Genomic DNA, 27125 nt, shown 5'->3' on the forward strand with positions numbered 1-27125 from the left:
CATGTCTGTACCAGGAGACTGGGTGTAGCCCAGCCCCTGGCACAGAATGGCTGATGTGCATTTTGCTCTCTCCAATGGCAGCTATTGAAGCTTTATCCAGATGTCAGGGAATTCTCTCTTTGTGCTGAGCTTGCATAGGAACAGCGTATAGGAGGGTTGCTGCCCAGTTACTGGGAGCAGAGGGGAATGTGGCGTTCTCATATTCAGAGTGGTATCCAAAGAACGTAATTTGTGTTGGGTTTGAGGTGAAATTTTGCTGCTGCTTGTCCCCTGGTGGGTACCTTTGCAATGTAACTGAAAGTACAATGGCATGATATTTAACTCCATCCTGAAGGGATAGGAAAAGGATACATAGAGAGTGGAGGCAGTACTGTAATGATTCCACAGGGACCTGTAATTAATGGGTGATCTCCTGTCTCTGTTGTTATTTTTCTTTGTGTGCGTGATAGTCTTCCCCTAGTCAACCTGCTGTTTTACTTTTCTCTTCATCCTCTTTTAAACTGGGCACTGATCTTGCAGCTGGGATGCACTCAGACCCTGGTGGTCGGAGGTGGCTCCCTTCATTGCAGTAGGGTTTGAAATCAGCGCAGCCTCTCGTCTTCGTGCCTTCCACTGCACGGTTGAAGTCTTGCACTGTAAGCTCCTCAGGGTGAGGGCCCTGTCTGTCTGCAAGCTGCCCAGCCCTCAGCATGGTGCTATAAAACAAATAAATACGGGAGTTACTTTTATTAGTGCTCAATCTCAGAGACGTCTGTTGGCGTTATCGATGTGCTTGTTAATCGTCATTTTCAAATATAATGACTGCCGTATACATTATCCGTTAGTGCAGCGCAAGTGCCTCTGGGGTAAAATATGCACCAGCTTATCATCAGAGCTCTAGAACAGAACATATAATGGTTTCAGAGGAAAAAAGAGATGGATTTAGTATCAAGTGGAAGTTGGCAGGGGACTTAAGGATATGTAGAGTGACTTTGTAATATATGATTAGAAATTCAAGACAGAGAATTTGTGGGAGCCTTTTCTACTGCATCATCCTGAACCGGTGGTTTCCAGGCCGGGAGCTATTACCTGTCCATGATCCACGATGCATTTGCTTTGTGCTCTCTGTTTATCCTGAGCAGGATGCAATGCCTATCCACGATGGGATGTGATTCTGTCGGTCTCAACCTACAGGGCAGAGTTGGGCCTACAGAGCAAAATTGACTGGTTGCCCTTGTGCTATCTTTCCTCCTCATTTTCAGAGATCACATTGACTTAGAGGGCTAAAACTGCATTAAAGATCCTCATGGATAATACTGTTTATGAAAGTGATAGCTGTAGTTACCGTAGGGATCTTGAGCAGTTCTACATGTGATGGCAGTGGTTGCTGAAGAAACTGTCTAGAAAGATACTGGCCATGCTAAAAATGCTTGTCCTGTGTGATGTAGGCTCCAGCTCTCACTCAAACGCTTCACTTGTTGATGCTGAGTCTAACTCCCCGCAGCCTCTTTCCTAACATCATTTCACCTTTCCTGCTTTTGGCTTTCCACGTGCTGATTGTTTGAGCATGGTGTTGAGGACAACAGGTAGGGCTCTGTTTCCTAGGTGAGGTGGGATCTGCTACTTGTGAATGTCTTCAATTCTGTGTGGTTTCTTTTGTGCAATTAAGGAGAGCTAATTAGCTCCTTTTAGTGCAGTCTCCTTGCAGAGGTAGCTGACCTCTTGTTAATCCTGGATTAAGTTCTTACTAAGAACTGGCTCTTTGTGTGTCCCAGTTAAGATGTTGACACTTTGTTCTCTCTCTCCTTGTTCTCCTCCTCCCCCTCTTCCTCCCCATGCCTTTGAGCACATGATTGCCTGCCTCCTCCATCCCCCACTACTGTAGGAATCCACGCGCTCTTAGCAGCCACTGTATCTTGCTCCATGAAAATGCCATTGTCAGTTCAGAGTACTCTAAAAAGATTTTTGCTTGATCTGGTACCAGTCTAGGAGCCCATTTTCTGCAAGGGAGAAGGAAGAGTTTTGGCAGTGCTCCTTATTGCTTAATAGGGTGAGAATACTGTGGGGTTTGAAGAGTAGCACCCATTTTGTACTCTGGAGGCTGGAAGGATGTTCCATGGTCTGAGCAGGAGCTAGCAAACAGGACCACATGTCCCAGTCGGAGAACTCAGCCTGTACAATGCTGTGCATTCAAAAGCAGAGTTCATACGTTCATAGTTAAAGAGGGTGTCTAGGAGAAAAGCAGCTTCTGTGCTCCAACAGTGGTATGAGCAAAAAAATTAAACGTGCAAAATATTAATTACCATCCAGATGTGTCAGTTACTTGCTACTGCTAATCCTACTTGCAGATCTTGAGATTGTAGCACTACGCTGAGTTTTCCCTGAGGACACGCTTTCTTGACGTTTCTGATACGTCTTTTTGAAGACAAGGCCAGAAGCACTATGAAAGAGTAAGTGTCCCCTGGTTCTGTTCTGAACTCAGTTGAAAAGTCGAGGTGTTGGGGAATAACTCTCTCTCAATGGCTCTAAGTTTTCAAAATAGGTCGTGTTAGAAGTGGACGAAGAATTGTTGGGGAAGGGGAAATGAGAAATGTTAATGTGTTTTCAAATCCAGGCACTCATTGTTCCCAGACGTTTTGCAAACAGACTTTTAAAGACTGCTATTTTTTTCTGTATCACTGTTGTGGCTTACAGGGAAGGTAAGATAGCTCTAGCTGGATATAGAGTTTATCTCAAACCCACTTGTTGCTCTGTAGGCCTGGACTTTCAGGCACTGGACCGTCTTGCGTGCATCTGTTGTCAGGCCCAGGCTTTAATTACTTGGACAGTGCATCACTTCCTCTCACCTGAGAGGTGCAATATGTATGAGTATGCTTATGTTACGGCTGGGTCTGAGACAGAAGAGCAGAAAGCAGCCCTGCCACTCAGTCCAGCAGGCAGTAAAGGTACAGCTCGTGCTGTCTGCATGAATATTGAAGAGCCTGCCACAGATAGGCGTGCTCTGAGTTGGAGCATCCCTGGAGGGAGTGCTCCTGATGTATGACTTTTCACCTTTCTGTAGGGCTTGGTAGTCCTGTGGTATTCGGGCTGTGGTGTGTGACCGTGTCATGCCATGAATAGCTCAGCAGTCAAGCCCTCCTAAAGCTGTCCTTCACACATGAAATAATGCCCTGGTGCTTGTCTTGATTCTTTAACACCAGTACCAGGGCAAGGACCGAGAGACATACGTGCAAGTAAACCTAGTCGACATAAAATGTGTTCTGCAGGTCTTGAACAAAACAGGAACCTGTAGCTTTATGTTCAGAAGAGCTTCCTTAAAGGCCCCTAAAGATCCTCTTCTCAGTGCAGTATTATCAAAGTATTATCACCATGAAATGAGCTGTCTTCGTGGTGACATGAACGGTGCTGCAAAGACCATGTGACAAAGACAAATGTAACGAGTATTTGTCCTTCTGAGAGTTCTGGGTTGAATTTTGCAGATCTGATAAAGTTTGTAAAGCATTTGAGGTGTCGCGTGACTTTTCAAATTACCCATAACTTCGCCTTTTGCACGCCATCCCAGATAAGCCTAAGAAGCTTTTCTGTAAGTCTTGCATTTTTACTAGTGCTCTTACAGCGCTTTTGGAAGCAGAACTTTCATTTGATTCATCTTCTCTCCTGACAGTCTGAAGAGTGGGTAGGTCTTAAACTCATGTATTGCATCTATCGTACTTCTTCATGACCTGCTTTGAGCCTTTGCATGTTCTCCATGGTTCCAGATCTGAAATAGCCGTTATACTGAATTTCACCAGAGGCTTTGGGTCAGTGTAGCTCTCATGTGGCTATTGAAAAATAGTATCTTGTTCAAACCTTAATAGTCATTCAGACAAAACATAGCAAAATTTGTAGAGGCTGAGAATCACACTTCCAACTATTTTCGTACATCTTTGAAAGCCGTAGGAAAAAACCACAGAAAGATTCATAGACTGTAAAACGAAATGGGACCATTCAGATATTTCTTCTAAGTCCTGTCGCATGCAAGGTATAAGGCTTGCCTGAATTGATTCTGGTTGAGTTACAGAACAGTATTCAGGAAAACATAAAACCTTGTGTAATATTGTTTGCCACAGATGGATAATCTAGCCTTGAATTAGTTACAGTGGTTAGTTTTATTTACTTCCAAAAATGTGTGCCCCTTGTCTAGTCAGAATTTGTCTAGCTTCAGCTTTCAGCACTCGGTACTGTTGCACTTTCATCTGTTACCCAGTGTTATGAAACTTGTGTACCAGTCATCGTTTAAAGCTTGTCATTCCTTGACCTCCAGTTGGTGTTGAATGGATTCAGTGCCACTGCCTTTATTGTTCTGAACCCTGTCCAGTTTATCAATGTTGTTCACGTGTTGAAAGTAGATACAGTCCTAGACGTAGCGTTTCAGTAGGAATCACACCATCCTTGGATATGGAGGCACCATTGCACTGGACACAGGGAATAGGAAAGTTTGTATGTTACACACCATTTTCTTTAAACAAGTTTGTAAATTCACCAGTTCACGAACTTTTGTAAGAATTTGAAACTTCTAGTGGTCACATTTGAAAATGAAAAGTCAAGGTGCAAGTTATAGTGGCTCAGCTGATCGCCTTGGTTTTTCTGACTGGATAATGAGATTTTGCTGTATTCTTGTTCGTGCTTAGGTTTGTATTGGAGAAATACTTCAATGTTTTTGGTGAGGACCACAAGACTACTGTGTGTGGATTTCTCCAGTTGCAAAACACACCAGCTTTACCCATAAACACTGAAACATGGTCCAATGAATTGAAGATTAAAATCTTGAGAAGAAGGTATTGCAAAATTAATAGAGAGTTCTGTGTTGGCAGAAGGCCAATACGTGGGAGGACAAGATGGTGTGGGATTTGGCCCTAACTCTTCATCAACAGTTGTTACTTAGCTTTACAACTTCCCTTAGAGACGGTGCGTTTCCACAGAGGTAGAAAGCTCCATCATTATGGGGACTTGCAGATTTAAAGCCTGAAGTCAGACATTACTGGGTGAAGTGGCAGATATTGTTGTCAGCTCTTGCGATTGTGTTACGGGTTCATTTTGTTTGGTACTCTTTGTAAATCTCCAATGCTTGTAAACATGTAATTATATGAGAAACTTTCTCATTTTAACAGAAGTTTCTCCCATGACTGCAGAGAAAAGCTTGAGAACACAACCTGAACAAAAGTGCGCTAATGGAATTAGAGGAATAAAAACTAGGTTTGCTTTTATGAAATTAGATTTTGTGCGCCGAGTTTATGTTTGGGGTGAAAGTTGATGTATGTTAGACGCTTGTGATTGGCAGCACTGTAAACAGAGAAGGTGAAGAAAGAAGCCTGGTCACAAGAAGGACGTCACGAAATTGACATCAACGTGATGGATCTCTTCATGGGGCAAAGCATTTATTAAAATAGTGGCATATACACAGTGAACCCGTGGGCATCTATGTGCATTCTTTGAGTAATATGAAAAAGATGATGGCATTGTTGTACTATCCTGATAAAGACGTGTATGGTGATAGTGTTTTCAATTTAAAACCACGTGCAGTATTGGAATTGCACAGTGGCATGAGTCTGCTGGTGTGGAGCATTGATTCTTAAGAGCAGAGCACTTCCTGCTCCCACTGATTTTGATTACAGCGAAATGATGGATAATCAGCCTTCTGGAAAGATGCTCCTTTGAGACATGAGCGCTGAAAGCTGTGACTGATTCTGAAGAGAAGGGAAAATGGTCAACCCTGTGTACGGAATGGGTAAAATGCAACAAAAGAAAGTAAAGGGCAGAGTGATGAGTATTTACATCACTTAAGGCACTGCTCCTTCTGTTATCAGTGGGGAGCAGTAAATCCCTGAGGGGGTCATTCGCAGCATCTAAATTTGGCTGTAGTCAGACTCCTGACATAGGTACTCTGAATCACACTCTGGAGTTGCCTGCCTGGCTCCGTTGATACCACAGGGAACTCTGAAAATAAACATCTAAGGTTGGCAATGTGAATGTAGCCTGAAGAGACTGCTGAGGAATAGAAGTGATATAAGGCGTAAATTTTTAAACTACTGTAGCCACACTGGTACAGGAGCTTCTCTGGATACTCTTTAAGCTTTGTCTATGCTGGAAAGTTATTTCACATTTAAAGCCCTGGAATAACCCAGAGTACTTCCACACATGGACGCTTGTGCTTCAAATCAAGAGTGTTAGTACAGGAAGCTGTTCCAGATCAGTTCTACACTATTTCCTTGCACAGAGACAAGGTCTGATTTGATATACTGGAAGGAAAAGTGCAAGCTAGTTGATTGTTTTGCTCTCTTCTTTTTCATCCTTCAGCCTATGTAATTTATATTGTACTGTGAGAGCCCTTGAGAGAGTCTGAAACCCTTCTCCTTACTCTGGCATAAAGATGTCCATGAGTGGGTGTGTGGGGATACAGTGGTGTGTATGTCCCCCAAAGAAACACCATGTACTAATACTGCCGTAGAGTTGTAAACTTTGCTTGATAAGGTTTCTTTAAAAATCCTGGGCCTGTTTACACAGGGCTAGGCATGAAAAACGAAACCAAGTTAGCTTCCTAGATGAAGTAAGCTGAATTGAGTTGAGGTCACCTTAATTCTGAATGAGTGTGTCCTCGCAGTGTTTAGTTCAGTTTAGATAATCCACTCTACCAGTTAATTAGGGTTTAATTTTCCTGACTCTTCTTGCATTGACACGCTTGCAGGTTTCGAAGCTTTTTCCCCCATGTGTGAATGGTCTGTTGTGTCCACAGGGAGGATGAATATGATGTTTTCAACCTGTAGGATCTTAACTTGTAGGCTTTGCCAAACTTCATGGACAGCATCTAAAAGTGACGGGTACAATCGGGGGGACCTTGGGAGAACCGGCAGGAGCCCCCCCCCGCCCTCCCCTTCCCCTCTGGCCGAGGTGAATAACGGAGGCGTGCAGGGGGTTGCGTTATGTAAAGCGGCAGCCCGCAGGCTGCGTGCGTGCGCGCGCACGCGTGTGTCGGTGTGCGTGTGCAGGAGCGTGTGTGGCAGCGCTGGCGGCGGGGGCAGGGGCGCGCAGACCGCCGCCGAGCCCCACCGGCAGTCACGACCGCGAAGCGTGGGGCGAGGGGCCGGAGAGAGGCTGGGCCGTAGCAGGAGCCCGAGCAGTATGCAAGGCAGCTGAGAGAGGGGGCTCTGGGTGCCCGGGAGGAGCCCCAGGCACCCCCCGCTCCCCCTTCCCTTCGGGAAGGGCTCTGCGATGGTGCAGGAGGTGAGTACCCTCCCACCTCGCCGCTGGCCCACCCTCGCTCTCCCCCCACCACACGCGAGTGCATGAATGAATGAATTCCTAGCCGCTCCGCGCTGCACTACGGTCCCTAATGGCTACCAGGTTAGTGTTACTCTCCTGTTCCTTCTGCTGATGCCGCTCTTCCTCTCCTCTCTGTGTGTATGTGCTTTCTGTGGTCTCTCAATGTGTGTGCACGCGCGTGCATGTATGCATGCATGTATGTGCGTGAAAGACGGAGCCAAAGGGCTGTATGTGCTGCGCTCAGCACAGGTTTGCCGAGGAAATCTACCATCCGAGACGTACGCTTTCAAGGCAGATTAAATCTGGAGTCCATGTTGGTTGCTGCTGCTGCTCCTTTCTGTTTGGGGGACTTGAGAGCAGACAGCGTGACATCATGTTGCAGAGATGCTTCGTTTCTTTTCTCCTCCACAGGCTGATTCCTTCTTTCCTTGTTCTCCCCCGTGCACGCGCCCTACCTCGCCCGCAGTGGAATTGCTAAAGCAGCCTTTTCGATTGTTTGAAAGAACCGATGAGCAAATCTGATTGTTTTTTTCAGCTTTCATTCCCCTCACCCCTCCTCCTTTTCCCTTTGCGCCTACTGTCTCCCCCATCCCCCACCCCCGAAGGGGCAGTTACGACTCTCCTAACATCTGGGTATGTGGAGAGAGGCAGAATGGGGCTGAAGTTGGGTGAACTGGCAATGCGTCACAGGAGGGCAGCTGGAGCTGCTGCAGAAATATGGTGTATTTGTTTGCCCATGTGCTCCCTTGCTCTTAAAAGGGCTTGGAGCATGCACGCTGATGTCTTGGTTCTGCTTTGCATTCCTCTCTGTGTTTATGTATTTGTAGTGATGGGGAGGGACAGAATTTGTTTCGTGCTGCTTTTTCCAGAGTCTGTACAGGTGGCTTTTTTTTTTTTTTTTTTTTGGCAGGGGAGAGCAGTAGGAAATGAGGGCTCATTTGCACTGTGCGTGTTTGTAGGCAGTGAGAATCAGATGAATCCCCATTCCCTAAAAAAATTGCTTTTTCTTAGATTACTGGTGACTAGCATTGTCCTATCCGTCGTGGAAATCACTGATTCGGTAAAGGGGATATATTCCTGTTTCCTTGCTTTATTAAGTTGCATGTATCTGCAGGAGAACTCCTTCTGAAGGTGGTAGGTTTAGGATGGAGCTTGTGATTTTGGCTCAGTAGGATAGAAAGAAAACTTCAAGCTGAATCTCAGAAATATATTTTATATCAGTGCAATGACTTTGGATGCCCAACATTCTGCCAAGGGAAGCCCCCAACTGCCCATGCCACTGAAAACCAGAAAGCTGGATAAAGCAAGAGAGAATATGCCATGTGGGGGGACAAGCCTGAACCAGGTCCTCGGGACAAAGGACTGTGTTGACTCTAGCACGGAGGGTGTCTGACTCTTTCCAGTATCGGCTGCAGTCCTAGGCCCTCTTTATTTTTAACTTTCAGCTGGATAGTGCTGCTGCATGGTTAGAGCAAAGGAGAGAGATTGCATGGAGGATATCAGGGTGAGGGGATATGAAATTGTGGCGTTGTTGTTTTCAGAGTGGTAAAGGGTTGAAACATCCAGGGATGAGCAAAAGAAATGGATTTGATCCCAGCTTTGACGATCACAGCATCTTCCATTAACTTATGAAAGCTGATGCTGATGAGCAGCAGGAGTGAGTGGGAGGATGTAAAGCTCTAGCTTTGTCTTCTACTCCCGAGATATACAATATCCCCGTCCACCCCTGCTTTGTCGCTGATAAGATGTGGTGTGAAGCTTCATTAGACATTTTAATCTGTGGTTTATAAAACCCCTGCCACAAGATTGGAATGTGTTCAGGGGGACGCTACCTGTGCTGGGGATAAAGTTCTGGGATGCTCACAGCCTTGCTGAAGTTACAGCAGGAGATGGGCAGAAAGGAAGAATGCTTGTGCTCTTCTTGAGGTAATCTAGGAGTTGTATCACACCCATGTCCTCATCCAAAAATATGCACGTGGATCTTTATCGCTAGCTATTAGTGCTATATTACATTTTTCTCACTCTTCCTTGAAAAGATGCACGTGTATGACAACAACGTTGTGTCTCTAAACCATTGAAAGATTTTGATATTATCTTGGAAACAATGAGGTTTAAAATAAACATGCTTGGATTTATTTTCATTTTATTTTTATTCTTTGAGCTGTCAAATTTTCAAACTTTTCTTCATATCAGAGATGGCTGAACAATGTCCTTCTTTGTTATATTTATTTTTTAAGCAAGAGTTGTGAGCTCTGTTCTGTCCCAAGTTCCAGGCTCTGAGATTTTGAAGACAGCATTGGATGCTGCTATTCTTGCTGTTAATTACAAGAGCCACTGGCATTGTGGTGGGGAGGAGAGGAGACAAAGCCCGTATCTGTTCCTCCTTTGGAAGTACAGCCGTGGACTGAGTGACCTGCAGGTGACCACGCTGGGGGCTGTGTCTGACACAGACATGCCGTCAGCTTCAGAGGGGTGTGAAATTTTCTTATTTTGCATTATTTCCCCTTTGTTGCCTCCCAGATTTCATTGTATTATCTGCCATACTTTGTTCCATGTGGTTTGTCTTCCTTTGGAACAAATGGAATTATATTAGTTTGTGAGTGATGGAGGGATTTAATGTATGATTTATAACATGTGCTGGTTCTCTGGAGATTAATGATAATTTCTAAATTATGACTGTTGTGTTATTGGACAGTATAATTAAGATCTGTCTTGTTCTATTTTGAAAGCATTTTCCAACTTTTTCTTGGGATTTTTGCAATAACTCCAAGTAGGAAGGGAGCGGCGGAGGGATTGTTTCAAACGCAGCACAGTGGGAGTTTCTGTAAGATACTAGACTATTTGTCCATCAGAGTTGATAGTCTGTCTCTAGTGGTAACCGGTACAAGATGATTTAGAGAAAGACAATGATAATGTTAATAATACATTTGACCAACCTTGCAGTGCTGTATACGGGCAGAAGGCAAATTCCTTCCTAACGCTTGTGGTGATTTGCTAATCCCCTGAAGCATAATAATTGCATTAATTTTGTCTCATGAATATGTATACATGCTATTGAATGTCACAGGAGGAGGACACCGTTCTGTGAAACGTCAGAATAATCAGAGTAAATCTTTGACAAGGATGGACTTTTCTGTTAAAAACTAGTCGTTTAAAAAACATGTAGAAAGTATACTATTCTTACTACTCTTTTTAAAGCAATTGTCGTGAAACACTGCTTGGTTTCTGTACAGCCCTACAGGTGTCATTGCTTTTTAATGTAATGCTTTCTTTTTTGTCCTTTTTCCTGGGAGATGTAATATCAGTATAGCATTTTGTTATTGCTTGTAGAGCAATGGCAAGCCCAGGGAATTGCTTGAGGTTTTATGGAGGTTTTAATTCTTGGATTATCAATTTGAAGTGAGTGTAGGTTGGTGATGACCAAAAGTTGTTACCATCTGCTTGCTGTTTGGTAGACTGCATAATGAGTTTCTGAATCTCATCTTTTTCCACTGATGTCAGACTGTATCACAGAAAAGTATCTTTGTAGGCGTCTAATTAACACCCTTACTAGCTGTTTCTGAGGAGAATTAACTCTTATTGTACTACAGCCAGGCTTGAGGTGCCTTCTTGACCTTGTAGCTTTTTCTGCTCTTTTCAAGACTTTATCAGTAGAGTTCTGTTTTATGCTTGAGAACTCCTTCATTCTTGTTTAGGAAAGCATGTAAGCACAGGCTTGACTTTGTTTGCACAGCCCATAGACTTCAGTGGGTCTACATACAGAGTTAAATATGTGCTTAAGTTCTTTGCTGGTTTGGGGACATAGTGCTCAGCACTTTCCAGAATTAAGCCCAACATTTACAATGCTGTCAGGTAACCCCAGTTTTGGGCCTTGAAGAGCTTACTATCTGGTCGGTGCTATGGGCTGCAGGGAGATGTGAGCAACTTCAGCAGATTGACTCTTGTAAAGCAAGTTCTTTTGAGAACCGTGGTGGACCTGAAGGCTGCTAATTAGCTTTCCAGATTAGGACTTCCTTGAGGAAGTCCAAGGGGTTTAGAAGTATATTGCAGGAAATGGTGCCATTGATCTGTTTCTGCCGGCTGAGAAGCTGGTGATCACAATGAAGGTAGGGAGCATTGTGTGCCTGAAGACCCCCCCTTGTTTAGATGAGCTGCCCTCATTGTTACAAATCCTTTGGTACTCTTGGTAACATAGTGATTACTTCTAGCTAAATTCTAGTTCACATCCTGCAACTGGCAGATTCAGACAGATTTGCTGGGTGTCGTCTTAATCTGTGTGTATCACTACCTGAGAGGAGAACAACAAGCCGCTGTTGTGCAGTGTGCTGCAACACTGCTCTTCTGCAAGCTGCTGTGCCTGGAGGATGGCTGCTGGCTATTGGGGCATGTGTGATTTGGGAAAGAACTGTTGCAGGGTGCTTGTCTTAAGCCCAGGGATGGCTGTGTTGTAGTGACAAGCAGAATGATTATTTCAGAACATCTGGTAGGATGGACAGACTTTCATGTCAATTCAGGACTGCTTGAATGTCATTCATGCAGAATTTAATTTAACAAACTCGAACAAAGTCAGGTTTCTTGCTGAGTTCTCCATTAGAGCATTGCAAAGAGTCCTAGCTGTAAGAATCCCAAGCTTAGCTTGTGGCGTACGGACTGTAGCCTTTCCCAAAAGTACTGCTTGCTGAAGTCTCTGTTCAGCGGCTGGTCCGAATCTTTACAGCAAATACTCTGTTGGAGGAGGAAGTTTGGCCTTTTTGTATCTTGCCTTGCATCCTTGCTCTGTGGAGTGTCCAGAGTAGGGTGTGACCAGGTAGCTTCTCTGTGCACTACTAAATGTTGGTTCTTTTTCCACCACCTAAAGAAACGCTCAGCTCTTCACTACACTGCTCCAGATATTGAGGCTTGTCCTCCATGTGACTGAAGAGAGTTTGGCCTCTTCCTAGCCATGTCACGCTTGCTCATGTTATTTTTACCGCAGCTCCAATCATAAGATGAGGTGTTTCTCTTAGGCACAGTATGAACATAAACCAAGACGACATACTCTGCTTTCTGTGCTTTCATATACTCCGTGCACGGGTTTCACCTAGGAGCAAGGGGCTGCTGCTTAGGTGGGCTTGTTTGTGTTCTGTCCCTGACTTAATCTGTTGCATCTACTAAAGGCTACGCTGCAGGGGTATGTGAGGCCCTGAATGCGCTCTGGTCAATTAGGTCTGTAAAGCATTATTTATTACTATTATTTTTTTTCAAAGTGGGTCAAGCCATTTTGGCATTTCAGACGTTGATTCCTGGTTCAGTTGCAGGCCTTGGTCACTATGGCAACTGCAGAAGGCGTTCGTCATGGCTGTGCCTTGGGTCGGATTCAAACTTCAGGGACTGAGCAGGAGCAGGGAGAGTTTTGAGGGGCTCAGGGCAGGGGGAGACGAGTGGGACGGAGCTGCAGGCTTGTGTTTTTTGTGCCCATCCTCGCTGTGGTAGAGATGAAAGGCTGAATTAACAGGCTCTTCGTGTTCTTCATTGTGTGCACATCCATGAAGTCCTTCATGTGAGAAATATGCAGCATTGCTCAGTCATCAGATAGTATGAGGTGGATTCAGACCTTCTGAGTTTGATCAGCGCTCTGCCACTGACTTAAGGGACAGCCTAGGAAGGCGCCCTTGAAGTGATCTCTTTTTCCTTATCTCTGCAAAGGTGATAATCCGTACGTACCTGACACAGTATGTATGTATGGATTTAGTTTTTTAAAGCATGCCAGAGATGCTAAGTGACTGGAAAAGGAACTTGGAGGCCAGAGTCTGCCTGAGATTGTGCTTGGCAGAGCTGGCACCAAAACGTATGCCTACAGTAGTGTGAACTGAGCCTGGACAAACATATGCGTGCCAGCTTTAAGCTAGTTAATGCTGATGCTGCTCCTATGTAGCTGCAGCGGCGGGGGTCACTCAGCTGTGACTGAAAAACCCACCTGAGGAGCTTTGTAAGACCTTGGGTGATTAGCTTGAGTTGGCCTCCATAGCTGCACGCTGCTTAGCAGTATTTGTGCTAGGCGTGTTAAGCCAGTTTTGGAGCATGTGTGTGCTCAGAGTGTGAAAACTGAGAATGTATCTTCCATGCGTGTGTGTGAGTGAGTGTATTTTAGAGCTAGTATTAATGTAGTTATTGCAGTCCCCAAAAGGCAAAATATGTTTCATTTCTCATTTGATTACAATTTGAGTAAAAGACTACTGAACTTTTTAGTGGGTTTCATCTGAGTTTCATATGCACACGGTGCAGCTGTGCCCTGGTTTTGAACTGGTTATTTTGTGCTTTACTTTAGAAGCAGTAAAAACTCAGTGCTCCTTCATAACTGTAACCTGAAAGCAAGCAGAACCTTGACTGAATTTGACTTGGTCTTTATAGAGTTGCTTGAAGCTGAAACTCAAAGTGAAACTTGTGAGTATCAACTCGCATGAACTGAAAATGAGAAGGAGGTAGTGCATGATAAACTCAGGTTTCGTAGAGCTGTAGACAGAAAACCGAGTATGTCTGTTCAAACAAATTTAGTGCAGTGATACATGACTCAGGAACATCGGCTTCAAATTCTTGCCTTGTATTTCTGGGGACCCCTCACATAAACCAGTTTATGTTGAATCAAGCATGCTGGGGCAAGATTTAGGAAATGTGATGTAATGCCAGATGAGCAGTAACACAGCATGAGCAGGAGTAATACAGCCTCAGTATTTAGAGTTCTTAACTGTAGCAATGGCAATTCAAAACCATTTCCATCTCTGGAAGCATTGCTGATGAACTTTAAGTCTTAGTACCATTTGCACAGCACCTTCTGCACGTGCACGTAGTTGCTGATTGCAATTGGTACAGTAGATGCAGCTATGCTGGGTTGTTAAAAAAGTGTATACATCTTGAGTTTAGCCAGGAGAATTAGCAGCAGGAGGACAGAAAAGGTGAAATACCCATTTTAACTGGATGAACTGAAAGTCTGTGAAGACACCTGATACTTTTGTACATTTCAATAAGCTAAAAAATCCCTGATAATTTTACTTCATGAGATCCCTAAATTGTTGAAGGCAGTGTTGCTGGGAGAATGGTCCAGATCACCTTTTGCTCAGTCTTTTGTTTCAAATATGATTTGGAGGGTTTAAAGCTTGAATATTGCTACAGTTGTGCTGTACAGGTAGTTAGTATTCTTAGGGACGTGGTATAGTGGTGGTCTTGGTAGCGTTAGGTTTACGGTTGGACTCGATGATCTTAAAGGTCTTTTCCAACCTATACGATTCTGTGATTCAGTATTCCTGTGTCTTGACCAGGGAAAGGGAATACGCTGCTGGCATGTTTCACTCGTGAGATGTGCCATTGTTAGGTGTGAACTGTGAAGAAACAAGCTAAGGGGGGGAATTACTCTGCCGGTCTTCTCACTGGAGCTAACTTGGGGTTTAGGTGGCATTTGAACAAGCAGATTTTATTATTCTGTATCTATATGATTTTCAGTCTATTAAGTAGAAATAGGTAACAGAGTGGAGTCTGTAATTTAATCCGTCTTTCTTCCTGCTTGCAGAACATTTGCAAACCCGTTTTCTCTAGCCTGTTCATTATCTGTATGAACTTCCACACTTTATATTCTTGAAAATGTCTTCTAAGGGTTTTCTGCAAAGTGCCATGCTACTGTTCTTGCCAATTGCAAGCTCGTTGTGTGTATGGGTGGGAAATTTGATTCTGTTAATGTTTGCATAAGCAACTTTGCTCTATGCTTTCTGCAAATTGTTTAGGGAAAGTTTCATCACTTGTGCGTTAACACAAGCAGTGAGCAAATAGAGGATAATTCATGAGACCAGTTCATCCAATACTCAAACCAAACCAAACCAAACTTGATAACTACTGGAGGATTGTGTTACATTATCTACCCCTATCTGCTAACTAACATTTGTAAAATGTTTTTGGCATCTTCAGAGGTAAGAGGTGGATATGATTTTTATCTGAGAATTAATGAAACCTCAGGCATGTATTCAGCTTTTCTAGATTTTCAGAAAGGAAACGATCCATTTTAACTACCTCACTGTACATCCCATTGTGAGAAGCAAACTTCAGTTTGCTATATATAATTGGGCTTAAATTACAGCCTTTAAGAGTGTGATTGGACTAGCTTCTTTAATTCAGTGCCTTACAGTTGTAATTCCGTCATCCTTTTTCTATTGCCTGCTCTCTAATGCTCAGAAGATAACAGGGTGCTATAACAACTCAGCGTGGCAGGGTTAGCACAAAGTTCGTCCTTGGATCAGCCCAGGTTCCACTGTAACCTGCAGGCTGCAGAGTTGAACCGTACCAGCTGGAAAGGCCTCTAAGATGTTTGGGCCAGTCATAAATAGATTTGACTGCTGAAGGAAATGAGTTACATAGGGAAAAATGGATGTAGAGTGTGGTATTTTGAAGAGTCTGGCAGGAAGAAGAGGCATCAAAAGAGAAGGAACAGTGAGGAAATCTGGGTTTTCCTGTTCTGTATAAATATGTATGTAACTGGCTTTTTGATTTAGGTGTTAGGGCATTTGCTGAAGATATGGGATGAGAAGTTCCATTCCCCTAAATGTTTCATAATTTCCATAACACTCTGAAAGGTCTTGCTTTTCCCTGTTATGAAAGGAGAACTTTAAAAAAAAAAAAAAATCATGAAAGCTTTTATGTTATAGCAAAACATTTTCATGCCGAACTCTAACTGGTGTGGGAAAGGATGATTTGATACAGGAAATCATGACTGCATTGTCTGTCATCATAAACTCCCCTCCCAGTGCCCCATCGTTTTTGATGATCTTTAATGGTTTCCTAAAAGATAGGATTCCATTTTTGTGCATCCTGTTGAGAATAGTTACACTTGCTGAAATAAAATAAAGGAGGGACAGAGTGGGACTGTATTGAGAACACACTGACATCTCCCTCATTCCTGAGTGCAAGTTTAGGTTTTCTAAGCTCAGATCATCGTTTTAAACTCTCAGAGCCGACAGAGAGAACGAGTTCATTCGCGTAGGCATTCATCTGTGGTCAGATGAATTGAAGAGTGGGTGGAGAAAGACACTGGTTGTAGTTCCCTCTGCCACTGGTAAATGATAACTGTCTAAAGCCTAATTTTACTGGGGATGTAAGTCTTAAGTGTGGCATTGGGTGCATTGCTTCAGGAAGCCAGATTTGTCCACTGTGCTAGCGGAGAAATCTGTGGGTAATGCTCCACCTGAAGGCATGGGTGCAGTTGCTTTCTGTTTGAGCTGAAGATTATTAACTCTGCTCTTTCTTTCTTTCTGCAGTACTGCCAGTAACTCAAACCGCAGCACGCCTGCCTGCTCCCCCATCCTGCGCAAACGCTCCCGGTCCCCGACACCGCAGGACTCCCAAGGAGACACCATGGTGGAAAAAGGCTCAGACCACTCGTCAGACAAATCCCCATCCACGCCGGAGCAGGGTGTACAGCGTAGCTGTTCCTCTCAGTCAGGCCGCAGTGGGGCCAAGAACTCCAAGGTGAGAAGGGAGCAAATGACTTTGGCCAAGATGTGCACGTGTCCCCAGTTCTAAACGCTCTAATGCGGTACACTGGCTTTGTCCTGTGCCTTTTTTTCTCTGGCTAACTTTCCTCCTTCTTCCTCCATCATACTTCTGAAAGTTCTCCTAACTGGGAGCCATTTGCGTAGGTCAGACTTCAGCACAACTCTACCATCCTTTCAGCAACCTGAGTCGCTGATGGCTTCTACTGCAGTTCCATAATGGCTTATGCAGGCTAACCTTTTTGCAGTCAAGGCCCTGTCTCCTTGGGAGGCTCTGTAGTTTTGAGAAAGACCTTGAAAATCGGCTGTTGCAATTACTTTTTATCATCTGGATCATGAACGGTCATGAAACAAATAAAGGTTCCTCTGTGCAGACAGCCTGTGAAGGGCCCATGCATTTCTCCTGGCCTAAGCCCTGTGTTGAGATGAGGTTCAAGTTGCACAGAATCACTTTGCCAGTCCTCTGCACATTGCCTCCTATCGTGCAGTATTATGACTGTCTTGGCCAGGGTAGGTGGTATTTTCCCTAGAAAGGTATTGTGTCTTTTGACCATATTAGAAACAGCCTTGTCTTTGCTCTACTGAGGAAGGGGGTTTCAGGTTTGGCGACTCTTGATTTTCTGTGAGCAGTGGGACTTGTGAAACACACACAAGGGCCTTGGGAGCCAAACATAACCTTTGATCATAACCCTAATGTCAGTGGCATATTATAAGATAGTTAGCTGTCAGGAGCACTTGTGTTTTTCCAGATTTTTGAAGTGAAATATTTCAGCCTGAATAACTTCACAGTGTCACAGGCATAACTCTGATGGCTTGTGTGAAATGAGTTGTTAGATCTTCGCCTGATTTATTGCTGGATTGTGTCATGCACACAAGAAGTCTTCATCCACTCCCCTTTGTGGTCACTGTCAGCAGAGGAAGCAGGATTCAGTGGCCCATATTCACTGGGCTGAACTGATCTCTCACCACTAAGGGGGGAGTATGTGAGTACAAAGGGGGGGGCGAAGGGTTTTTTCAAGATGAATCATTTGAGACCTGTCAGTTCTGAGGTTGCCCTTGAGGTCAGACTTGCTTCCTGTGTACGCACAGTAACCTACAAACACCGCCCAGGGCAGCAGGACCGGATGAGACCCTCATGCATTATGGTGCTAGCAGTCTGTCCCGAAAAGAAAGCCATGCAGATGAGAGGCAGGCAGGATGCAGGGCATGCTATGCTTATAAGCCACACTGGGGGATGGTCTGTCAGGGAAATGGCGTCCTTGGTAAGGGGGAATTACACAGATGAGTTGCATTGCCCTGGCCCATGAAGTGCTGTGATTTAAGGCCACGGGAGTGCGTTTTTTTACCAACACGGTGACTACTAAAGCTTGACTTTAATTCTTGGTGCTTTTCACAAGGAAGGGGGGGATATAATGCTTTCTGTTGGGTTTGTGGGTTTTCCTTCTCTTGATTTGCGAGGTAATTTTTCTTCTTTCCTTAATTTCTCTCTTTTCATTCCTGCATGCTTTCTCTCCGATTAAGTCACACAAGCGCCTCTCCAAAGTAAGCCTTCTTTTTTCTCTCCTGTCCCCCACTGTAGAATTGTCTCATCACTCAGAAACCCTCCGTGTGGTACTGAGCGGTGACCCCAGTAAGGCATTCTCCTGGTGCGGCTGCGAGAATGTCAGCAAGAGCTCAGCCCGATGCCTGTAGCTGAGAAGCTGGTTTCACTTATATCGCTGGGATCTCATTAATATTTGCTCACACAGAGTGAGAACTGGCATGTTCATCACACTCCTTCAGTTACTTCCAAGTAATTTTAGCCTTTGTTTTAAGGTTTGCTTTCCCTCTCCCTTGAAGTCAGCTGCTGTCTTTGGCAGGGAGAAATCTGCTGGCTTCAGTACGCTGAAGAGTACCATAGTCCCTTCTCTTTCCTCTCTTCTTACTTTATGCCTTTCAGAAAAAAAGAGTTGATCTCCATGACTTCTTGCCTGCTTTTTACGATGAACAGTAGTTTTGTGGCCAGTGATCTCAGCTTACTGCCCTTGCACGCTTTCCTGTGTGATGTAAATATTAAAGATCAGTGATCTCAAATGAACCCAGCTTAAACCTGTTAGAAGAGACCTGTCCCAAATGAATTGTGAGAATTCATGGGCTCGCTCTGATAAGTAGACGATCCCTCTGTGGGTGCTTGGATTGGAGATAAGCTCATTGGAGATTTGATCTCGCATCTCCATGCTACCCTCAGAAGACTGTAAAAATCAGAAATGCGGATGGGATGCTTATTGGACAAAGTGGCAGGCTGTGGGCATTTCCACATGTATACAAGTAAAGTTAAAACCAGAATGGCTTGGATGGCTTAATAATCCCCGAAATCAATGCCGTGGTCTTTCCCCAGTTGATGCCTTAGATTTCATTCTAGGCAAGTTCTTAGAGAGCAGTGAAGTCTGTAGTGCTGGCTTACTGTTTTTCCTTGGTCATAATGCCTCTTGTAACCAGCCTGACCCTGCACGATTGCTGGTGTCTGCTGGAAGCTTCTTTATGTCTTTTTTTAGACAGATTTTCTTGTGCTTGGTAACTGTAGCTTGGATAACTACAAAGGAGGACTGTGGGACTAATGTCTCAAGTGAGGTGTGAAAGAAGTTCTATGGAAAATGCAGGTCTGGAGTAGCAGCGAGTCCTGAAAGAATTGCTGGTGAGTAGAGGTATGTGGGTCAGGACAGGTCATGGGTAGGCTGTGGTAGGCTGGAGGCACTTTGCCTAAGCTATGCAGAGGTTTGTGAGGAGAGGGACTGGTGGGAAGAACATTGGTAGAGTGTGATGTATGCGTAAAATGTATGTGTAGTGGTACTGTGATGTGCTTGCAGCCAGCCCCTTGCTTTTGTGAGAGAAAAAACCCCAACAACTTTAAGGCAATTAGAGAAACAAGAGGGAAGTGGACCTCAGATGAGTTCCAGGACAAGGAAGTTGATGCACCAGAGGGAAGGGGATCCTGGGCATGACCTCCACCAGCCTGCGTCAGAGCCTCCTGCCCTGCTCGCCCACGGTCTGTGCACAGGGTGAGCCTAAAGCAGTGTGAAGGCTGAATCTCTTTTCTGTGCTCCACAAGGTGGCTTTCTCTGGTACAAGTGAGGAATCTCAGGTGTAATAACCCCTTGATTCTCCCCACACAGATGATGATGGTATCTGTTGAAGACAGAGAGAGGTTAGGAACAAAGAACTTATGGACAAAGATTTTAAAATCTCCTTTCTCAGTCTCTTCTCCTCTCCCCACCCCTCTTCTGCAAGAAGAATGATCTGATTTTCCAACCTGTCTCGCTAATGAAATGAAACAGCTTGAGCCCATGAGTTTGATGCTGTGTTTATACAATTGCTGACAGATCTGCTTGAAGTCCCTTGCCCTCTTTTGTCTGTTGTGTTAGTTGTCGTGCTGCAGTGTTGCCATCGGAGGGAGCGCTTCACCAGGAGTTTTTAAGCACTGGATTGCATCTGTAGGAAATCTTTTCTGGAGCTTGCTTTTCTATGCTGTCCACCAGCGTGGCATGGACCAAACCACCTATAGGCCTGCATCAGCATTAGGCTTTTAGTGGCAGGCACTGCTGCTTCTGGAACAGCTTTCTGAACTCGGCAAAAAACCCCTTTTTGCTAGCAGCCCACAATGAAATATGTATTTTTAACTCTTTTGCTCTTGCCCAAGGGTAAAAGTGATTTCCTCTCCATTGCAAATCCTTCAGGTTCTTCCCACTGTCTATAGCTGATAATGAATGCTGAGGATAAATATCAGGTTAGGGGAAAACATGAATTTTGATGTAGCCCCATGAGACTGTAGAACAGTTTAGGTCGGAAGGGATCTCAGAAGGTCTCTAGTCCAAGCCCCTGCTCAAAGCAGAGCTGATGTGGTTAGATCAGGTTGGTCTAAAGTCCTGGCCAGGCACATTTTGCAAAACCTCCAAGACTGGAGATCGCACAGCCTTGTCAGGCCCCTGCTCCAGTGCTTAACCACTCTTGTTGTGAATAGGCTTTTTCCTTCTATCCGAATAGAATTTCCCTTACTGCAGCTTATGACTGTTGCACCTTGTCCTTTCAGTGTGCGATTATGAGAAGAGTTTGGCTGTGTCTTCTCATTTACCCCTCCCATTGGGTGGTATAATCCCCCTTTAGGTCATGAAATTCTGGTTGTTTTGGGCTGGGGTGAGGGATTTGGGAATAAATTTCATCAATTTGTTTGAGTTGTTTGGCCATGGGCATTTAGAAGCCAGGTGAATAGCATAGGTTTTGGAAGTACACAGGTTAGGAGAAAGGGTTCTGGAATCTGTTTCAAGCTCTGCCCTCACCCTGGTTCTGTACCTCTGTTTCCCCAGTTGTAAAATGGACTTAGGGGTACTTCTAGAGCTCTGTGGCGTGTCACTCGCTTGGCAAAAGGTTTCCATTCCCCTGGAGCAGCAGTATGTAGGAGTGAGTTGTGATCCTGCCCCCAGAAATGCTAAAAGGTGGAAACTTTTGGCATCAGATTAGCAGGCTGAACTTCATATGCATGATCCGCTGCTTCCCATCTGCACTGTAAAGCTGTGATCTTCCATAGCAGTAGATGCAAACAGGAGATCATTAACCCATGAAGATTTAGAGGCAGCACTATATTAATTAAAGGCTCAGAGAAAATACCCCAGTTTTCACTGTCCTCAAGTTCTGCTAAGTTCTTCCTGGTTACAGCCACCATGTAACTATGAACTCTGGTATCTGCTCCTATAGCATCGTCTCTGCAAATCAGTGACATCTTTTCCGCTTCTGTGTGCAACTCCATTCCTCTGTTACTTATTTATTTTCTCTTTTCAGTTCTAATGCTTATGGTTTCTTTTTCCAGTATGACAGACTTAACCTGCTCAAAGTAAGAATGTGTTTTTCCTTTTTCTTTCTTTTTCCCCTCCATTATACTGTCTCTTGATTTTCACAGTTCGCATCCCCCTATATTCTGACTCTCTCAGTGAGTTAAAAAAAAAAAAAAAGAGCTAAATAAAATTGAAGATAGATTTAAGGACTCAGATAGTCTCCCTTCTCTTTGGACTTCCTGTAGTCTGTTCTACCTGCAAAACATAGGGGTCAGAGGGAAGGAATCTCCTCATGTTTAAAACAACTGGTGGAGGCAAAAGATGAGGCTTGGATGTCAGTATAATTGTGTGGAAGAGCTTAAGAAAGGAGGAGCTGCAGAGCTCCTTTACAGAGGAGCTGCGGTTTGGGGAAATTCAAATGTGAGGGGGAAAAAAGAGTTACTGCAATTAACATAGCAGAGAGGAATGAAATCCTGTTGCAGTATGCTGACACCACAACACATGCACCCTGATTTAGAAGACACGGTGACAGCAGTGTCTCTGTTTTCTCTATGCCAATTCTAGTTTGATTAAGAATTTTTTTCCCCAGGAATTTCTGAGTTACGCCTTTTGCTCATTAAGGCAGACAGATGGCAAAACAAATTTGCAGGAAAATCACTCCATCTTAGACCCTGTGCTCCTCAGGACAAGGTGGTGTGTACATGGATTAAGATTAATTCCCCTGATTTTTTTTTTTTTTTTTTTTAAGTATAGCTGAATTGCATAAGGCCTTTTTCCATGTCCTACTTGCAGAGAAGGATGACTTCAACCAGATCCTTTATGAATGGAGGCTATGGCCAAGTATGGAGAAGCGTAGGAAGTAAGAGGAAATTCCTCTGGTTAGTTGATGAACCATACTGTGTATTTAGTTCTTCAGTTCATATCCTTTCCTCAGGATTTGGGGAAAGGCCTTAGGGGTGTTGCTCTTTTTAATGTCAAACTTTTGTATTTTGGCCTGTGGCATATACTATATTACTGTGGGGTTTTTCATTAGAGACTAGTGCAGCAAACTGGCAGAAGTGCCCAAGGTTGCAAGGGATTCTTCAGAAATGTTGGCTCTGTGAATGAGATGCAGATGCCAGTAAAGCTGTCCACCAGAGTGGCCTATAGGGACCATAGGAAACTGAAAGCAGGGAGGTCTAGGGAAAGAACCGTGTGAGCAACCCCATGTCTTCATAGAAATCTCTGGTCCAATCTGATCTCATTCACACTTTGCACTTACTTTCCTATGGTAAACATCCTGTACGTCATTGGTCCTGCTGTGGGCTATCCCAGTGCAGGTAGTTTCTGTGAATATGAACTTAACTCTCCGAGTGAAACTTCCACAGGCTCTCTTAGAAGTCGGAGAACAGTATGTTATCCTTCATATTCCAGACTGGGTATAAAGCTGTGAAAAATACTCCCAGTCCAAGGTCAGAAGCAAGATGACTTCAAAGAAAGAAATGCAGTGAAATATTGCTTCTGTCCTTGTCTGTTAGACTCAACTCCCCCAAGTGTAATGTAGACATGCCGTTGCTGGCTGGGAGAGGGGGACGGGCACAGCTGTGTGGCTGCTGACACACAATGTGCCTGGCAGTATGCACCGTAGCTGACCGCCGTTAGTGGTGACAGGCTGCAGTGCCCCCAAGCTTTATTGCCCTGAGGTAAATTCACCCTAAAATGGGGGATGCCTACACTTTCTGTCAGTTCTGCTCAGTGTCCTGACATTGGAAAGCCAGCCTGACTGGAGTGGGAGTGTGAAGCTTATTTCTTCCTCTCTCTGTGCAGATAAATCTCGCCTCCAGCTGGAAAGAGCTAAGTGTGACTTTCCAAGTTGAGCTAGCTTTTTCATATGCTCCAGTGTGATGTGTGGCCTGTCCTCTCAAACCATCTGAAACGCCATTATAAGGACAAAAAAAAAAAAAAAATCACATGTGCCAATGATGCAAAACACTGTGCACGGAAATTCTGGAAAAAAAAAAAAAAAAACCAAACCCCAGCCTTTTTTTTTTTTTTTTTTTTTTTTTTTGCTTAGCTTTTCTAGTGATTTTCTTCAGCAGTTTTCCTGGCTCTGTATGTGTCTCTCTTTTAAAATTTAAAATACTATTGAAAGTTTTGCCTGATGGCTTTTGTGAGTAAAATTGTGTCCCTGCCTCCTGGTAGTTCTTTGAGGGCTTATTTGCACAGAGTCCGTTCAACGCAATGTGATTTTTGCAACCTAGCCAGCAGACGTGGAAGAATGAAGCCTCTAAAAGAAATGGCTGGTGATGATTATGATTAGCTCCTCTGTTGCTAGTGGGCGCTGCTGTTCTGCAAAAATGATTACAGCATGCGCGCTGAGTTTGTGTGTGTGTGCGTGCATGTGGACATGCACACATTAGCCTGAATTGTTTCCTATTATGGACTCGTGCTTCTGGATTTGTTCTTTGTTCCTGTAACTGGAAATAACTGTGTTAGACCACACCGTGAAATCCATTGAAAACTTCTGTTTAATCCCACTTTCCACTTCACTAATTATACAAACCAGATTGGACCTAGTTTCTCTGTCCATCTTTCTTTTTGATTCTAAGATCTCTGTGCTAACTAATGCTTCTCTTTTATTTTGTCCTTACAGAAAAGCCAGAGTTGGTATAATGTAAGTACTCCAGTTTCTCTTGTCCCTGGGTGAATATGGGCTGGGTACCTGGGTGGGGGGGAAGGTGCAAAGGGGCTTTGCAGTGGCACTGGGGCATACTGACCATTTCCAAAAAGAGAAGATGGAAACGGCTCAGGACTGGCAAAGGAGGACTGACATCCTGAGGGAAATGATGCCAGAGATAGAGAGCAAAAGCTTTGTCTTTTCAGTCACTCTTCTGATGATCTCCACGTCCTGTACCGTCTGGTTTCCCAGCAGAGTTGGTCTTGATGTGGTGACAAACAGAGCTGCTGCCATGCAAACCCTTTGCATCTCTCAGGGTGGTGTGGGGCGAGAGAGGAATTATTTTCTATTGACCTCACAGAAACACAAACCATCTTTTGCTTCTGCCTTGTTATTTTCGTTCCGCAAGCTCAAGTGGCAGCGTTTTTGGTACAAAGCTGGTGGTGTGCAGATTTCCACGATCCGTGTCACTTTTGCACGGTTGAACCCCCACCCCTCGAGCGCTCTAAATTAGATACCAGCAGTACCGTGATTTTGTAGGCAAATGCAGCAGCCATTCCATGTTCAGCAACAGCTCCTACCTTCCTGCAGCCTAAGACATTAGAACCAGTGATTTTGGCTGACAGAGCGTGGTCAGATTTGACAGAGGCATGAGAGGCAGAGTTATTTACTTGCTGTATATAATCAGCACCGGGATAGTAGCAAGGACAGGAAAAGACGTGATCTCAGAAGCAGAGAGAAGCATAGAGGCAATGGCATTAAGAATGACGTATAAACCACAGTAGGCCAAACTGGTGGAGAAGTGGCAGATAAAGGAACGTGGAGTGAGGCAGTTTGGGCAGATGCACAGGCCCATCTAGGTTGCTGCAAAACTTGTGAATCTGTGGCCACGCCTAAAGGTGACTTTTGTTATTACACAAGGGCTGCTTCTGACTGTAGCTGCTGAGATCCATACCCTGCTGCATGATGCTTTGCTGTGGTCTGCTTCTGTGGGTCTCTGGTGTTTTCATGTCCTCTCTATCTTATTTTTCTGTTCTCTTGTTTTTCCTCCATATATTTTCAGCATGAGAGACAGTACATCCGGAGAGTAAGCACTGGCTGCATTTTTTGTGGTTTCCCCCCCAATTATTTTCCTTCAGAAAACAAAACAAAACCGAACCATGTTCTAGTTAGTAGAGACATTCTGGCCAGATAAAAGCAGCGACGTGGAAATACGGATGGGCCGCAGACTCTAGGAAAGCAGTGAATCCTACTTGGCAGTATTATTACCATTAAAAATTTGCTAATGCATCTCCTTGATGCATTCTCCTCCTTGATGCAAGTTTCCCTTCTTTGCCAGCTCCTTCCAGGCAGGATTTTTCTGGCATTTGGACCATTCTGATTCCTCTATTCCTTTCCCCACTGAGAGCAGCTCTAGAAATGAATCTGTGGAGGCTACCTGTTCATGAAGCCTTACAATTTCCTTTACTCACTTCCCCCCACTTTCATTTTACATAAACTTCACTATGCTCAGAGCAAATGCCCTCCACATTGTTCTTTGTGTCAGTTCAGCAGCCCTGGGTGCCAGGCACTGTACAAACACAAACTAAAAATATAGTCCTTGTCTCAAAGAGCACACGGTCCTCAAAGATCCCCAGAGTATTGGTGGTCAGAATCTAGTTTTCTAAGATGACTTTAGTTTTTGCTGCTTTTAACTGGTCTTTTTGTCCTTGTAGCACTGTATCCCTCTTTGCTAGTTGGAAGCCTTCCTTTTCCCTCTCCTGGATTCCTTTTTCTCTACTTTTTCCTTAAGATGCTACCAACTTCTCTCGCCTTGTCTGTTCTCCTTTTGTGATCCTACCAGTGCTTTTTGGGATTGACATTCCTACCGGACTGAGAAGTGGGAGAAAAGGGGTGAACCAAGGTCATGGATTGGTTTGGCAGATCTGCCCTTTCTTGGTTTTAGTGTGCTTTCTCTGCTTTGCTTTCCAGAGGACAACTGCAAACTGGTCCGGGTGTACAGTGAGATTTAGAAAAGAACACCAGTTTGAGAATAAATATGCTCAACCTTCTGGAGTTTGCTTTGTGTTCATGTCCTCATGGTGGAAGAGCAGACTATCACTGGGCTGGTTGAGTTCACTAGCAGCGGAAAGAAAAAGTCCTCGAGGTGTTTCTCATGCCTTTAGTGAGGAACCACAGACATGGAGACTCTTGATTTGGAAGAACTGTTATTCTTACGGAGTGAAACTCAGTTCGTTGGTCAGCTGTGGTTTAGGCTCCACCCATCTATGCTTAGCCATCAGGATGCAGTTTGCGTGTGTCTGCATGTTGAATTATTGTTAATTGATTTATTATTTTAAAAATTATTTAGAAATCTATTTTTTTTAAAAAATAGACCTCAAAAACAAATTTTCTCTGTAATTTTGTTTACTGAAACAGAGATGCGACTTACTCTGTAGACCTGATGTGCTTAGAGAGGTGGGAAATTTCTGTTTCACTTCCCTGATGACATGAAGGATGAGGTCGCACTGGCTGTGGGGGTGGCAGGAACACCACAAGTTGCTAGAAGGAATTTGTCACCCCACAGACATCATTAAAATTAGAGACAAGCTGGAGATATTTTGCTGCCAAGGGTAAAAGCTATCTCCTTTGTTCTTCTCCTTCTGTCTGGGCTTTGAGTGAAGGGCCCCATTTCCGAGCATGGAGGAGCTCTCGGTTTTTGTGTCTTGAGGTCAGTGTACAGTTGAGGCACTGAGCCTAACAAGTCTGCCGTGGTTTTTTTTCTGCCTACTTCTCTCTCAGTTGGACAGTTGATCCTTCTGCTTCCCTGGCTGTTCCTAAATTAGGCTGTATGTCTCCAATTTTCTGCAGCATTTCTAGCTGCCAGTCTATAGC

General features: G+C 44.3%; 1 protein-coding gene across 9 annotated transcripts in view; it reads left to right on the forward strand.

Moving 5' to 3' along the window:
* The window catches only part of GRAMD1B (GRAM domain containing 1B), a 143482-nt gene that overhangs the window by 87102 nt on the left and 29255 nt on the right, over nt 1–27125 (forward strand). For 6 of the 9 annotated variants that reach the window (XR_012778430.1, XR_012778429.1, XM_075521383.1 and 3 more), the window contains 2 exons: nt 16557–16767; nt 24228–24248. Coding sequence is in view for 7 of the 9 variants with exons in the window: in XM_075521383.1 (XP_075377498.1) it covers nt 16557–16767; nt 24228–24248 (232 nt within the window). In the remaining 2 variants the exon portion in view is untranslated. Of the gene's footprint in view, nt 1–6995; nt 7360–16556; nt 16768–24227; nt 24249–27125 lie in introns of those variants that run through there. The other 3 variants (XM_075521386.1, XM_075521385.1, XM_075521381.1) reach the window with 3 other exon arrangements.

This window comes from Mycteria americana, chromosome 19 (assembly GCF_035582795.1).
Source record: "Mycteria americana isolate JAX WOST 10 ecotype Jacksonville Zoo and Gardens chromosome 19, USCA_MyAme_1.0, whole genome shotgun sequence".
NCBI classification, from domain to species: Eukaryota; Metazoa; Chordata; class Aves; order Ciconiiformes; family Ciconiidae; genus Mycteria; species Mycteria americana.